Source organism: Anser cygnoides, chromosome 2 (genome assembly GCF_040182565.1).
Source record: "Anser cygnoides isolate HZ-2024a breed goose chromosome 2, Taihu_goose_T2T_genome, whole genome shotgun sequence".
Classification (NCBI taxonomy): Eukaryota; Metazoa; Chordata; class Aves; order Anseriformes; family Anatidae; genus Anser; species Anser cygnoides.
The window spans coordinates 85,024,110-85,040,932 of NC_089874.1; the positions used below are offsets into that span (position 1 = coordinate 85,024,110).

Here is a 16,823-nt window from a genome sequence, read left to right on the forward strand (position 1 = left end):
TTACTCTTACCACTTTTCAAACATATATGGAAGTGGAAAGCTAATTCAGGGATTGTATTTTAATGACTGTCTACACTCAAAGTACAGAAAAGAACAGGAACACCTTAAAGTGATCTTATGGAGAATGATCCCTTGAAAACAAAACCCTTTATACTGTTTGTATTGGTTTAATCCTTCAGTAGGCCAACACAGATTCCCCTCTGCTGTCAAGTCACTTTGGTGATAAGTACACCATATCTGCTTCCATACAAGGGAAGACTATTTGTCAGCAGCTGTCACTCTAAAAGAAGCAGAAGTCATCACTTGTTACATTCCTAACAAGCAAGAACAATAACTACAATACTTGGTATATCCATATAAATTCACTAAACATATTCACTAAAATTACCTTGAGAACAATTTTGTTGTCTGAAGTTGGTGTTCTTCCAACCCAGAGAGCAAACTTGCAGGGATCTCCTTCTACATGTTCTGTGACACCCAGTTCAGAAGTCTGGAATTAAGAAAAAAAAAAAGTTAGAACTCCAAGGCAATTTTTTCTCAGGAGACACAAAGGGATGCTCATGTAATAATTGAGCTCTGCTATTTGAAGAGAGTTTTAGAAGGTTCAGTCTAGCTTCAGAGAGAATTCTTTATTTTTGGGAGGGTGGAGGGGGCTTCTTCAACAGCAGCGGCTGCAAGCTAAACTTTTCTATTTTTTTTAGTAAAGTAACTACTAACAATAGCATTTATAACCTGAAATCCCAAATTGCTTCCAAAATTCCAAATTCCACATTTTTGACTTGACATAAAAAAAAAAAAAAAGCCGGGTAACTCTAAATAAAATAAATAGAAATACTTTGTGTAAACCAAGTGTTGGTTTCTCTCCTTCCTGATTTCCATTAGGGAATACTCATCACTAATTGATTTTTATGTTTTTGTTGAGATAAGATATGCTTAAGAATTGTCTTGATATCTTCTAAAACTGTTTTCTGCCAAGCATGTCCTTTGTAGTGTTTCCTTTACAAGTGAGTCCTTGTAGTGTGAAACTGATAAAGAAATTCAAAAATTCAGTTTCCCTTGAGAATTTTATGGGACAGCTACACTAACAATCAGTCTCTGGGAATGTTTTAATGTCAGACTTTTATAGCTAATTATCATCAAAAATGTTTTTGCTTTCCAACTGGAATAACATCTCAATCATGCGAATTTGCTTCCAGTTAAACATTTCATATAGGCTTTCCTCCAAAAAAAATTACAACTGAGAAATATAGCTCAAACCACAAGAATCCTTACTCCAAAAGATAACTGACAAGCATTCCTACATTATTAGAAACGGTATTTTTCCTCTCACATGCATCATCAGTAGCAAATACATTCATTGCAAGAGATGGTGGATGCACCGTACCTGAGTAAAGGTACTTTGGTTCTTGTCTCACTTGGATACCAACTTGTTTTTTGTTGCTGCTTTTTTGTTTTGGTGTCTTTTTTTTTTAAAGAGAAAAACACCCACCCTTTCATCTCTGTCATCTCACTTGGTAAAATTTTCATTGAAATACTTAAAAGTCTGTGATGCATTTTAAACTTGACTCACCAACAACTCCTGTGTGTGTTAAAAAGCTTATAAAATACTTGATACAACACCACATTAATTAACTCTAAGAAAATATGCATTACTGCACAGCCCAACGTAAAGTCTGAGAGACCGGGATAGTACAATTTAAATATTTTTTTTTTAAAGCCCAGTAAAATTAGAAGCCTTGGTACACTTGCAAATGTTATTAGTTCAGGAACAATTGAGACAATGCAATAGAGGCCTGTACAATAATGAGTGGCAGAGCAGACAGAGGTTGGTCACTGTCCCTTCCCATACTGGTGGGTGTCAAGCGAAACTAGTGGGAGGGAGTCAGGTTCAAGCACAACACACAGAGGCAGTCCTGTACCTAAAATATAACTAAGCAAAACATCTCTTTGCCAAAGGGCACTGGATATGTCAAAAGTCTGTATGAGGTCTGTGGACAAGCTCATGGAAGAAAAATCCTTTTAGGGTTACTGAGTGCACAGAAACCACACCCAGGCAAGGAAGCACCTAAACTGCCAATTACCGATGACTGGGAAAGTATTTTGGCAAATTATCACTTGCTTGCTTTTTTCCATAGCCCTCCTGAGGCACTTGCTTTTGGCCACTTTATATCTTTTCAAAGGAGTTCATAAACACATTCTTCCACTAATACAAGTCACACCATTGAATATCCTGCACTGGGAAACCACAACAGTAATCACATCCAAAGTACTAGAGATGACCCTCACTTTCTTAAAACTGCCTTCCAGAGGTGGAAGATAGGATAATGTGCAAGAAAGATCTTTCAAACAACATGCATGCCTTCAACATCTGTATTAATGCCTTTTCTAAAAATCAAACTACAAGGATTGCTATAGTAAGTAATCTGCACTACAGGATATTTTGCAAACTAGGATATGAAGACAAAAAGATAAGCTTGTATTTTAAGAATAGGGTACAACATCAGTTTTCAACATTTCCAGCAACTTTTCTAGATTCTAGACAATTACTTGTTCTTGCCAGATGAACTGACACAACAAGCTTATGGGACTGATTTTTCATCTCTGTCTCCTTTCCCACGTAATGCTTTGGCAGCTGATATTACCTCCAGTACACCTGAAGTTTTTTGTATTTCAGGTTCTTCAGGGCACCAAAGAAACACATGATCAACAATGCTGCGGTTTTGTTACCTGCCAGCTACCTTATATCAGGAAGGACAACAAGTGTTTGAAATGAAGTGACAGAACATGCAAAGTAAGACAGAGAAAAATCATTTTTTGAACCAACCTGCTTTACCAATTTGGACACAGGGGTGGGAAGAGGGGAAGGAGGAGTAAGAAGGAGCTGAAGCAGGGAAAAAAGGCTCAGTATTCACACCACCTAGACTTGGTCATATACCCCAATCAGATCAATAGAATAAAAAGCTCTTTTAGAGCTTGATTTTGAGAAGTAAAGTTATTTCAAATTCTTTTTCTAAACTGTCTATTACGAAAGCCAGTCTTGCATTGGCTGGGGGCAAATCAAACCAAGGGAGACTGTCACTTGACTACCTAAATTTATAGAGCATGAATACTGCTCTCACCCAAGTCATCATATAAGATGTGTGAATTACACTTGTAAAGCGTACATGCTATAGATGAGGAATGCAAAAGGGGATTTTATTATTATTACTTTTTATTTTTAAATGGAAAGGAAAAAAAATCTCATCTCTACATCCTTTCAGTGGACCATAAGAGCTTTTTATTTATTTATTTATCAAAAAAAAGAAAAAAAAAAAAAAAAGTATTACTGAGACTACTAGCCTCAGTAGACATTCTGGAATTAACTTTTCCATAACAAGGAGTACTTGTGTTTCCAGACCAGAATGTGTAGAATATCCACCAGAATGAATCTTTACTACACCTGTTACAGTAATATCCATGTTAAACTAGTATAATGAATGCATTCTGTCAACTACTTCCATCCTGCTTTCTAAAAATGAGCCTTAAAGGCTCTTAAAGAACCAACACACAAGAAACAAAAACATTCCGGCCTAGTCTTGAGTTCCCCATCCTGACACTGACACACAGTCTTCAGCAGTTGCTATCAACCTACTCTGTCTCCTGAAAAGCATAACAGAATAGCAAAGTCAGAAGATTCAGTCTGCACGTTTTAGTGCAGTATAATAGTTGTTCCAGTTCTTCAGGCATGTTTAAATTATCTGAGCTTAGTCATAATCATCTAGCCAGTTTCCTAAATAAGACCACTTATTCTTCCATACTTACAAACAGTTTACTCTTGTAAATGTACTTGCTCCTTCCACTTGAGTCCTTTACTTCTTTACTGAAAACCAAGGACATCTCAAAAAGGAAAAGGTGCCTCTCTCTCCCCTTTCGAATTAGAGTTTTGGGGTCCCATACTTGGAAGGATTCTTGAAGGATGAGCTCTCCCTGAGATTCTATATTTTCATCAAAGCCTAAAAACCCAAGGAGAAGAAAGGTTCACCATGAAAAGTTGATAATATGAGGAAATTAAAAAGCACAGCTTCAGTTCATTAAGCAATTCATCTGACGTTTTTTTTTTTTCCCAAATACAGCTTGGAAAAGATAGAAGACCAAGGAAGCAATACTAAAAACAACCCTTGATTTTAACATTGTAATACACTAAATGAAACTGTAGCTCAAGTTTATGCCTAAATTTAGAAATCCAACTGTTAGGAAGTTTATCAACTCTTCTGGCAGCATTTCACCAACAAATGGCATCTCTTTCTGTTGACTTCTCTCAACTTCTTCCACAACAAAAATTATTTTTCCTACTAGGTTTCTGACAATGTAGAAAGTGAACAGCTTGCAAGGACAAAGAGATCAGATCAGGTTGTTCTGACATGAGCAGGATCCCAAACACCATCTTTTCTGCTAGTACACCTTCCCTATAGTGCATGCAAGAAGCACGTAAATGTATTCCAACAGGGAATGAAAAAAGATGGCAGCTCAGAGCTGCTGCCAGGTGATGAGCCTGCCATTGATTCACTCCACAATAAAGAAATTGCAGCTGGATTACTCATCTTGATATATATAACAAAGGTGAAAGTTGAGAATACCAATGAGTTTACTTCCACTCTAGTGACAGCGTTCTCCCAGTTTAATACAGAGCTTTAGAATTACAGGATAACAGGAATTAGTCTACGATTCTCTTCTGAGTGGTATAAAATTGCATTTTGAAGAAATACTGCTTGCCAATAGTCTCTCAACAGAAAAGCACCAGCCTTGTCAGGAGAACAACAGTTCCTTGCTATTCTAAACAGAGCAGAAGTATGGAGAGCATCAGAGGCAAGTTGCTTCAGGATGTTCATTCAAAAACCTCCAGAGACATAAAGAGGAAATGTGCTCACTCACTCTATTTGTTTAACATGGGATGACTCAACTATATACGCATGATTTGTTATAACACCAACTTATGTAAAAGATTAGGATATTCTCCAGAGTCACATTCCTGGTGTTAAAAGATTATTGCCAATGCTGGTCAGCATTTATACTGACACCATCTCCTCAACAAAGCATTTGGAACTGATCCTGCAGACTGACCAACATTCCTGTTGTTTTAAATCAGGGAAGAGAGGTGATTTTGAGCATTCACGTGACCAAGGATCACATGTCAAACCAAGATGAGTTTTATAGTAACTTTCATGGTACTGCATTCCTATGACAAGCTCCATTACGAAGGCATAGAGGAAAATAAACAATATTGACTGAAAACACTTTGCAATAAGTCTTTATTCTGCAACTGCAAGCTAAGGTGGCTCTGCTTTTATCTCAAAAAAAATACTTTGCCAAAGAAAAAAAAGTTTTATTGCTACGATGGCACCATCATACACGATAAAATGTCAATTACAAAATGGATTTTGGCAGAAAGTCGTTCTCAGCACATAGAAGCAATTACATCCAACTTCAACTGTCTGCCATGAACATGATTATGCTGTTCTGGCTAAGGCTCAGGCTAAATTGGCTTATGCTGACATTTTACTGCCAGAAGATACATTTCATTTCAACCAGAAGTCTGTGGAACAGGCAGCAAACAGATGTGAAAACTACAAATTTCTTGGAGACTATTATTTGATACATAAATCAGAAAAATCAACTCTAATACACGTATGACCCTCTTATAAAGAAAGATACTAGTTGGAAAATGTAGATGAAGCTACTATATCTGACTGTTCACCTGCTACATTTTAGGTGACTGGTGGAAAATTTTGCTAGCCTATGTATTTTTCAAATCTGCAGTGGCAGAGGTGTAGATCAGGATGAAAGATCATTTTTAGAATGTTAACAAAAATGTACCAGTTGTCCATCACAATTGATTTTCCTAAGTAAGTTTGCATTTTATACACCTCCAAATAAAAAGTATATAAAATACAAACCCAGAGATATAAAAATGTTCATATTCTTCAGATCTTCTCAACATATAGTAATATAAAAAGTTATTAAACAAAGTTAATATACAGCATATGACTGAGTTAAAAGGCCAGTTTGAATCCTACCTTCCAGCATGCTGAGGTGCATGGCATCATTGGCTCGCTTTGGCACACTAAGCATCACCTCCAGGCCATCTTTAATCTCACCTTTACCTTCTTCACAGCATGTGAGCAACTCCTGCAAAAGAAAAGCAGACAATCTATCCTATGTTTCTACACTAATACAACAGACAATCAAATGCTACTTCTAAAAAGCAAAAATCATTTTTTGCACGTAACGTCTACTTTGTTATTTTGTGCTTCTTACTCTTCCAATGACTGATAGCATATGTTGTATTTATCACAATCTGTTCTTCACAGAGCAACCCAAGCATTCAGTTAACCACCTCTGACTTAAATAAGATCATCTGGTTTATAATATATCTTTAAAAATTAAAATAAGGACAGTTTTTTTTTTTTTTTTTTTTTTGATAACCACAGACACAGCTCTTGGATGTCGTGCTACATCAAGGCCCAGAACAATACAGATGCTGAGTCATAAACATAGTGGAAAGCGGGTTAGCACAAAAGGGTCTGCATGTCAATCTTTACTCCACTGCTCCAAAGACCTGGTCTGTACTACTGCTGATAAAAGAATTTATGTTGTTTCATTTCAAATATTCAGTGATCCACTCTACTTTGCATCATTTACACAGTTGAAAGCATCCTACAGGCAATTTTTTTTTGTATACAAAACAACATTAAATAATGGACAGAAGTTAGAAAAAGGAATATACTGAAATGTAGTAATTTAAGGTGACTCAGTTCAGTGCACATTCAAGACTCAACGATATTAATGTACGAGTGCTTGAGCTGATATTCAAATTTCCTCACATACTTTGAGCGTTTGAATAGTACCAAGATAAAATGTAGCTTATATAACCAAAAGGTCACATTATGTTCTTTCTGTAATTCAAAAAGTCCACTTAATTCGCTCCTTCAGGTTAAATTCCTTTTAAAGAGAAAGCCAAGTGACTCCTGCATTGCATCATTGCACTATTTTTATTTAACTGCCAATACTATCAATCATTGCATCAAAACAGTACAGCACGACACTTAAATTTCTCATGACAACACCACAGAAAAGTGAATGTAACTAAATATCCTCTTGGAGAGGGAGAAGATTAGCAGTTTCAGCACTGTTTGCAAAAATAAACAGAATTTCTGAAGGTGTGTTTTGCCATCATTCAAGATTTGGGCTCCTTATCCTTCCATGTTTCATGACTCTTCTCTTATAGAAAAAAGAAAACAACAGCCATCAAATAAATCCATTTTATTATGCAGCAAAGCCATCTGGCTCTGAAAAGCCTGGTGAAACCCATCTATCCCATTCCTTCAATAATGCATCAGCTAAGACGTGCTTAGATTAAAAAAGTAATTGTTGAAATCAGTCGCTAAAAATTCTAAAACACAATAACCTATTCATGCAAGTTATTAACTTAACCAAACTGCATTTTTTTGCAAGGGAAGAAATTGAAATATCACAGACTCACTTCCATCCAACTCAACCAGAAATAGCAAGGAATGTTTTTCAGAAGTTTTAAAAAACAATTATCCGTGGAAGCTCTTGATTGGAAAGGGGAGACAGAGATCGGTTAAGTTACTTTTGTAGGGAGCTATTACAAAATAAGCAATGCCATCTAGTAGAGATCCAGCACAATTCAAGAACATAGCTGTTTAGCCAAGGAAACATCTGTCTACTGAATGAAAGTTGTAACCAACGGTTTCAGTTATTTTAACAGCTACTTTGTACTTGACATTACCAGGCAACATTACAAGTAACAACTTAATACTATTATCATAGCTAATGGTTAATGAAAATTTGTTGCAGAAACCATTACAAAAATGCACTTGTCCATACTGCCATGAATGATTTTTTGCTCTGGAAACCCAAAGGATATTTTCTAAGTAAACATTAGTAGAGAGGTATCCTTCTGATTTACAGAAATCTGGGAAAAAGTTCCTTATTTATGCCATCTTTATTTTTCAGTGTTTTCCTAACAAATATTTCAGCAAGAGTAAAGCTGCCCAGGATGCTCTAGTCTCAAAGTGAAGAGTAAAAAAGCCTTCCTGATTTCAGAAACAGCTTTGCCTGCTTATGAACAGCAAAATCAGGTTAAGAACTTTGAATTAGTACTGACCTTTAAAAGAAGCTGGTATTTTGTTATCCTTTGGACAGGTTTGATGAGGTAAGAGGAGATGGAGTTGGCCAGTCCATGTCGCTGCTGTATCTCCTACATGAAAAAAGGAAACATGAGGACTGTGAGCACCAACATGCAGATATAGCTTGTTCTGAAGGCTATGTAATAGACATTAACTGAAATTTCTATTTTAGCAGGAAGAAAGAAGAAGAAAAAAGACAACTGGATTACAAGATATTCCAGTCATAGGAAGTGATTTAGTTGAGAATTTACCCACTCACTTTATGCAAACAAAAGAATATTACCTCCAAGGGTACCCTCTGAAGTATTTCAACAAGCCTAAATCCAAATAGCAGTGATTAGGAATATTGAACAAGTGGCACTGCCTTATTATTATTTTTATAAACTGGAATTTGTGGGGTTTTGTTACTTTCAGAACAGAAAAGAAAACAAATCCGAGAGTTCTAGAGAACAGTGAGGACTACTGCATGAAGACTGAGAAAGAAATTTCTTGGCATCATCTGCTAGTTTTAACTAACAGTCACAGAGCTTTTTTTTTCCCCCAAAAAGCTGTTACAAATCCACAAGGGGGAGCAAGAAGTAACATTTTCTAACCAAAGGAAAGAGGTTATGCAAGAGGTTAAAAAGAAACCAGAGCCACTTATAAATAAAGATGTCTTCGGCTAACCTAAAGGAGGAAAATAAAAATGACATGATAATTACATGGGATAGTTACAGAATTCAAATACTGATCATGGATGAACTTCAAGGCCAGTACTTGCCTTTTATCACAGAAGTGTATGTATTTTAACCACATTATTTCTAGCAGCAGGTTTATGCACTACAGCTATAGGCCTTCTAACCACAATTACAGCATCAGAAATTCCCAACAAAGGATTCACATGACATTTTCACGTGGCCCAGTCATGACATCACCAGGAGCTCTTGAAGTTACCTGTACACAGTCAGGTCTTCACTTTTCTAATCCACCTTAACTGAATTAGGGGATGGAGCGCTGGATACACTGCTAAAATAGAGGAATTGAGGATGTTCCACTGGAAGCAGTGGCAAGAACATATTTCTAATACAATTTTATTAGAGCCTTTATTGCTTTTTAAAATAGTATCATAGAATCATAGATCGGTTTGGGCTGGAAGGGACCTTGAAGATCATCTAATTCCACCCCCCAGCCATGGGCAGGGACACCTCCCAGAAGATCAGGTTGTTCAAAGCCCCATGCAGTCTGGCCTTAAATACTTCCAGGGATGGGGCATCCACAGCTTCTCTGGGCAGCCTGTGCCAGGGCCTCACTACCCTCACAGTAAAGAATTTCCTCCTTATATCTAATCTAAACTTACCCTTTTCTAGTTAACACCATTACTCCTTGTCCTGTCACTACACCCCCTGACAGAGTCCCTCCCCAGCTTTCCTGTAAGCTACTTCTAGGTGTTGGAAGGCCGCTGTAAGGTCTCCCCCCCCAGAGCCTTCTCTTCTCCAAGCTGAACAACCCCAACTCCCTCAGCCTGTCTTTGCAGGAGAGGTGCTGAGCCCCTTGATCATCTTCGTGGACCTCCTCTGGACTCACTCCAACAGGTCCCTGTCCTTCTTGTGCTGGGGGCCCCAGAGCTGAATGCAGGGCTCCATGTGGGGTCTCATGAGAGCAGAGCAGAGGGGAGAATCACCTCCCTCAAACTGCTGGCCACGCTGCTTGTGATGCAGCCCAGGATACGGTCGGCTTTCTGAGCTGCAAGCACACATTGCCAGCTCATGTTGAGCTTGTAAACTAGCACCCCAAGATCTTTCTCATCATGGCTGCTTTCAATCCATTCTCTGTCCAGATGCAGGACCTTGTACTTGACCTTGTTGAACCTCATGAGGTTCACACAGACCCACCTCTCAAGCCTGCCCAGGTCCCTCTGGATGGCATCCCTTCCCTCCTGCATGTCGACTGCACCACACAGCTTGGTGTCATCGGCAAACTTGCTGAGGGTGCACTCAATCTCACTGTCCATGTCACTGACAAAGATATTAAACAGCAGTGGTCCCAATACTGACCCCTAAGGAACACCATTCATTACTGATCTCCACCTGCACATTAAGCCATTGACCACAACAATTTGAGTGCAACCATCCAGCAAATTCCTTACCCACTGAGCGGTCCATCTGTCAAATCCACGTTTCTTCAATTTAGAGACAAGCATATAATGGGGGGCAGTGTTAAATGTTTTGCACAAGTCAAAGTAGATGATGTCAGTAGCTCTTCCCCTATCCACCAATGCTTTAACCCCATTGTAGAAGGCCACCAGATTTGTCAGGCATGATCTGCCCTTAGCGAAGCCATGTCGGCTCTCATCAGTCACCTCTCTGTTTTCCACGTGCTTTAGCATAGTTTCCAGGAGGATCTGCTCCATGATCTTGCCAGGCACAGAGGTGAGATTGACTGGCCTGTAGTTCCCCGGGGTCTATCTTTTTTTCCCTTTTTAAAAATGGGGGTTGTGTTTCCCCTCTTCCCATCAGCAGGAACTTCAAGGGACTGCCATGACTTCTCAAATATGAAGGACAATGGCTTAGCAACTACATCTGCCAGTTTCTTCAGAACCTGCAGATGTACCTCATCAGGTCCCATTGACTCGTGCACCTTCAGGTTCCTTAGATGGTCTTGAACCTGATCTCCTACACTGGCTGGTTCATCATTCTTCCAATCCCTGTCTTTGCCTTCTGGGGCTTGGACCATGTGGTTGGAGCTCTTGTCAGTGAAGACTGAGGCAAAATAGTTATGAAGTACCTCAGCCTCCTCCATATCCTGGGTGACCAGGTCTCCCATTTCCTTCTAGAGAGAGCCCACAATTTCCCTAGTCTTCCTTTTATCACCGATTTTTTTTTTCATCAGCAATTACAGTATTTAATAAGTTCTTTAAATTTTTTTGGTTGTATGACCATATCTAATTGATATGACCTGATTTTCTGTAATGTATCTACTCTTGTACAAGCACTGAAAACTAGACAGAGGCTTCACAGAAAGACTTTACCTTATACTGTTAAGAATCCCCATCTCCTTAGTGAAAGGCTTTTGAAATTAACACCAAGAGCTTCAGGGATATTATGCCCTTCCCTCTATTTCCACAACTAATTCTAAAAAACAATGGTGTTGTCGCTACACATCTAGTAGCTTAGCACAGGAGAGGAGGAAACAATGTAATTGAATCATCTGCAAATACGTATTCAACAAAATCACCAAGGAAGCACAGAAAGTCCTTCAGAATGACTGAAATCCTCCAAAAACTCCAACAGCCACCATATTTTTGTCCTTTCCTAAATGGAATGTTACATGTAGACCAAGTAACTTCAGGACTGAATTAGCAATGGTTGGTTTAGCAGCTCTGAACAATGCTAGTCAACTGAATTCCTACTGCATTCAATTACAAGTCAAAGGCACTCCAACAAATTTAACAAAGACTGTCGTCTTTTTTATGTATGGTGCAACCTAAGCAAATCAAAATGCTAAGATTTGCAGAATGTGCTAGTGAGAACTGAAGACTCATGTCTCGGCTGTTGCTGCCAAAACCCTGTTTGCAGTTCTGAACTGCTGTGATATAACACTGACTTCTTATATTTAACAGATTTATGAAGACCAATTGAGCAATATAAATTAACCATGTGAGATATACGATTGATTTTCTTAAGTTGACAGTAAATTTTAGTATTAAGCTTGCATTTTCTTAAGAAATAAGGCACTCAATATAAATATAAATACAAGATTCAAACTGGCAAGACATATTTTTAAGATGGACATGAAGTACTTACATCAAAGTATGCTCCTGCATGTTCTAATATCAGCTGGGTAGAATCAGGCTTATTTTTACAGTAAGTAACATACATTTGGAATTTGTCTGCCTGCAGACAAAAATGCAAATTTATATGTTATCACAGAGCGTAACTGCTGTCTCAAAAAGTTTTTACAGTTATTAGAGAACATTTCATCTGTCTCAAGAAACTAAGCAACATAGGATTATTTTCCTACTCAAACTGGCCACATAAGAAAATACATCATACAAATGCGACTGAAAACAATGGCAGCATATGCAAAAGTAGATTATTCATAGCTAAGACAAAGATAATGAACTAAACAAAAACCCAAATTTGGCAATTCACATAAACTTTGAGAGCAGCCAAGTACTGGCACCTGACAGCAGTACCTTAATTACTTTCCTGTTCAAGATTGACAATTTTTTAAATCCAAATTTCAAGGAAGAGTTACTTCTACAGAGACTCAAATTTAAAAGAGACTTGAGAGTAAGTATCTACCCCTTCATGCTTCCTATCTCCCTTGTTACTTCTAAACACAAATCTGACTTTGTTACCCATGTCACGAAGCAGTGTCCAACATCTTCTGGTAACTGTTCATATTTTTCCAGCTCTTTGAGGAATATACTATGGGTAGAGAAGAAACAAACAGCATAAGGCACATGAAGCATTTTCATTAGAGCAGCTTACATTGATCTATTGTCTGTGAATAGTTAGAAATCTTACTGTAATTCATACCAACAACATGAGCTAACACTATTAAAAGGAATGGATGACAAATGTGTAGTATCAGAGATAATATAAATTAGCTATTATAATTCAATACAAACTCCGATGTGAAAGTTCGAAATTACTCCAGCAGACTTATGCAGTTAATACATGTACACATAAAAGTAAACAAAACTGAATAACTACAGTTCACCATCCAGAAGATTTCCTATTGTCTCAGTTTCAGGAAAAGTTTAGCCTTCATCTCAAGAGAAATAGGAGGCTGACTTGCTTTTTGAATACTCAAGTTAACTAAAGAAACTGTTAGCGCTATACCTGCTGAGTTCAGTGATTTCTACCTCTTCATGACAACTGGAAAACGTACAGCAATATTTTAATGCATTCAAATAATTTCTTAAAAGCTGAAAGATGTCTGAGACTGAAAAAGACAGTTTCTAGTGGTGTACCTACCTGGTTACAAAAAGCAACAATTTTAACAATTTAACAGTATGAGAAGAAATCCTTTACATTTTTGATGGCAAAGAGTTCATTATTCATATGCACCATATTTTCATTAGGAAATCCCTCAGGTCATCATGTGGATTTACCACTAATATGGAAATGGGAGATAAGTCACTCACTTATTGTGGAACTCATAGATTTCCTGCATGTTTCCAAAGATAATGTGTTCTTTGTTTACAATACCAGGTGGGATCTCTTCAACTCCACTTGTCATTTCCCATAGATACGTCTGCCCAGGACAAAAAAGATGCATGAAAAAATCATCAAAAAGCTGAACAGAAGCACTCAGGTTATCTGTAAGCACACACTCAATGCAGAAAAATTGGTGAAAATCACGTAGCATCATCAACTCCAGTTGTCTGTTGTGTCACATATCCCTTGTGATTTTGGCAGGAAAATACACGTTCTAAAACTGACAATTTAACATAGTCCTTCAGATTACATCATTTAAAATGCATAGTGCTCTTGACAACCTCTAATGCTTCAGGATATTCCTTATGAAGGTCACGTCTGCAGTCTGGAAGTTCATGTTTTGTGCAAGAGCTAACACTGAACATTACTAGCTTAAGCATAACAATTACTGGGCACTTTTCCATAGAATCTTTCTGAATTTCTATTCAAAAAGTCAGCGAGTAGCAGAACATGTGATACACATAATAAGGGAATTAACACAAGCTCTTTTCTCTTGCTAGCAAAGCATATAAATTAACCCCCTCCTTTTTCCTGTCCCTCTCCAAAAAGAAGGAAAAGAGAGGAGGAAAGGGAAAAGAGAGGAAGAAAGGGAAAAGAGAAAAAAGTTTATGAATAAGGAAAATATCAAATACTAAAACTCAGTACTGACAAAAACAAAAGATACAGGATGAATTCTGAAATGGCTGATATCAACTGTAATTCTAAGTTTCTTATTAATTGCAGAAAACCCAATTTAAGTCTTATGACAACAAACTGATTTTTTTTTTTTTAAATCAAAAAGTAGAAAGCAACAGATTGAATCCTGCCTTCAAAAACTAGTGAAAGAAGAAAACTTACATCCATGCATTCCCGGAGGTCTCTTACGTAAGCTTTTTCTGTCTGAATTAGCTCAGCCATAATAAACCTTAGGTGACAACAGAAAGACTAATCAAATCTCAGTCTGTTTAATCATTATGAATACATAATAACCAGAATACACACTTCTCATCAGGTTTTGCTTTTTCTACTGTTCTAGGAAAAATCTGAGAACTGAAATGCAACAAGAGAAAACGAAGGCAACATGAGAGATAACATTCCTCCATTACTAATCAGTGCAAAAAGAAATGGGGAAGGAGATAGAAATTTTGTCAAATGCTTTTCCATTGCTGTATTGATTTAACTTATCCTCCCTCCTCCCCTTACACATATAATTCACATTAATTCTAAAAGGAAAAAAAAAGTTATAAAGTGCAACATGGCTTGGAAAGTTTAACATTCTGACATGCTCGAATTTTCTGTGAGAATGAGCATTGAATAAAAGGCAGTAGGAGCTAATGAATAGTATCATTCTCTTTTACTATTTATCTGATTTCTAAGCTCCCAGACGAGCCACGACAGTTGCTTCATTATCAGGATTGATTTATGCACTCTCATTGATTAAAAATAAATAAATTCATTACTCTTTCCTGCGGGCAGATTTTCGTTTTTCTTCATTAAGCTCATGAGCAGCATCGCGCAGTTTCACCTCTGACCCAGGGACACTGGCTGGGATTATATCCAGCTGCAAGCTTTTGCTCTTTATTAAAGAAAGGAAATATTAATTAAGACAAGAGAAAATGATAGCTAAATCAAATGCAAGCAAAGTTTTTTTTTTTTTTGCGTGTCTATCATCACACTCCAATTTCACTTACCGATTTATTGGAATCAGAGGAAATACCCAGAGCTTTCTCTAAAGAGGTCCTGTATTTCTCCATGCGCAGGGAAAAGTCTCTGTACCTCTTATCCACTGCTGTGACACATTTTTTAATCTCTGTTGCATGAGCATGCCCTTTTTCACAAAAGCCATCAGCCAGCTGTATCAACAACTTCACCCTCTCTTTGGTTTGCTATGAAAACAGGAAAATATCAAACAGTTACTAACTCTACCTGTCATGAAAGGGATCATTTTGCCTAACCTGCTACTAAGTACAGGTGGAGAAGCCATGAAAGGAGCTAGCTTCCTCCTCTCATCCCAGAACTTCTTTAAACAGATATTTTCTAAATACAAATGGCACAGGATGAATACAGAACTCCTTGGGTTTTACTGTTATATGAGAAGCTGGTTGTTTATTTTTCTTTCAAAAATGTGCTCCATATCTAACCCACAGACTAAATTCTGCTAGAAGAGCTTTGCAGAGCACACTTATCTTCCTTGCACTAACATAAAAGGATTTTGATCCCATTGAAAGTATTTTCTTCACTACCACTGAAGCACTGGTATTGGGCCAAGCCCACAAGGGCTCAGGAAACTTCCTCTCTTTTTACAAGGGCATCAATGAAATGCTGTGATAGATATTATTTTTGTTATACTCTTTACAATTTAATGGATATAGACTATATTCTTTACATTTTTTCATACCATGTTTTGCTGTCACATAGTTCTTAGATTCTAAAAGAACAAGAAGCCACCACCAAATATGTAACTAAGTGCTTTTCCCAATTAACATGCTACCTAACACTATGCACTTTCTTTGTGTAAATCATAAATTATCCATAACATGACTTTATACCTCCACCTCTCTTTGATACCATGTCAGAGTAAAACATCCTGCCAGTGCCCTTGATAACAGAGAGTTAAGCAAAGCAGTTTATAAGAACTTGACTTTTTTTTTTCATTCTTTTTTTTTGGTGGTGTTGTTCGTCCTTTCTTTTTTTCTTTTCTTTCTCTTTCCTTATGGTCACTCATCTAAGCACTTTTTTTCACCGTGGAATTCCAAGTGTAAGAGCAAGCCAGGGCTACTATTTCCTCCCAGCCAGTAATGAAACTCGTTGAAACAAGTAGGGAGTGGCACTAACAACATCCTCTCAAAAGGGGCACCAGCGTCATCCACTGACTGACAGAGGAAGTAACGGGGGCAGTGGTGCTCTGCATGCTGGATGGAATCCAACAGAACAAAGGCTGGAGCGAAACTCGGAAGAAAATCCGGGTTTGAAAAACAGATACGGTTTCTGTTCTTTCTGGATTCTTTTCTCCCTTTCCATGTCCCATGAACAACTCTATCTCCAAGTCTCTTCCCTTCTGAGGTAGTCCTTTAGAAAAATCAACTCGTTTACTTTTTTGAGCTCCTTGGAAGACTGTAGAGCCAAGAGTTGGAACAGGTGAGTTACAAAATGAAACACAAAGACTGACAAGTTTACGTAACCTCAGGTACTTTGGTCATGCGCTAGTTGTTGTTTTTTCACATGTGAAAACTACTAAGCCTCACACGTAACATCTCCATCTCTGTATAGGCCTCCAGAAACCGAAAAGAAAATAATTCTGCCACGGTTCAAAAAGTTGCAGTAGAATCACAGAATATTTTAATAAAACGAATAACCTTAGCAGTAATGATTTTTCACTATCTGCTGTTTTTCTACTATGCTACAATTAAATTGTAGATGAATAATATGTCCTGTTGTGTTTTATATCATA

The 16,823-nt window shown here is 37.6% G+C and overlaps 1 protein-coding gene across 2 annotated transcripts in view; it reads right to left on the reverse strand.

Moving 5' to 3' along the window:
* The window catches only part of TRIO (trio Rho guanine nucleotide exchange factor), a 248,134-nt gene that overhangs the window by 76,529 nt on the left and 154,782 nt on the right, over positions 1-16,823 (reverse strand). For both annotated transcript variants that reach the window (XM_066992554.1, XM_066992555.1), the window contains exons 22-31: positions 15,064-15,258; positions 14,833-14,948; positions 14,231-14,297; positions 13,321-13,430; positions 12,529-12,598; positions 11,972-12,061; positions 8,168-8,260; positions 6,054-6,165; positions 3,802-3,992; positions 389-490 (exon numbers count right to left, since the gene is read on the reverse strand). In XM_066992554.1, the coding sequence (XP_066848655.1) occupies positions 389-490; positions 3,802-3,992; positions 6,054-6,165; positions 8,168-8,260; positions 11,972-12,061; positions 12,529-12,598; positions 13,321-13,430; positions 14,231-14,297; positions 14,833-14,948; positions 15,064-15,258 (1,146 nt within the window). The remainder of the gene's footprint in view (positions 1-388; positions 491-3,801; positions 3,993-6,053; positions 6,166-8,167; positions 8,261-11,971; positions 12,062-12,528; positions 12,599-13,320; positions 13,431-14,230; positions 14,298-14,832; positions 14,949-15,063; positions 15,259-16,823) is intronic.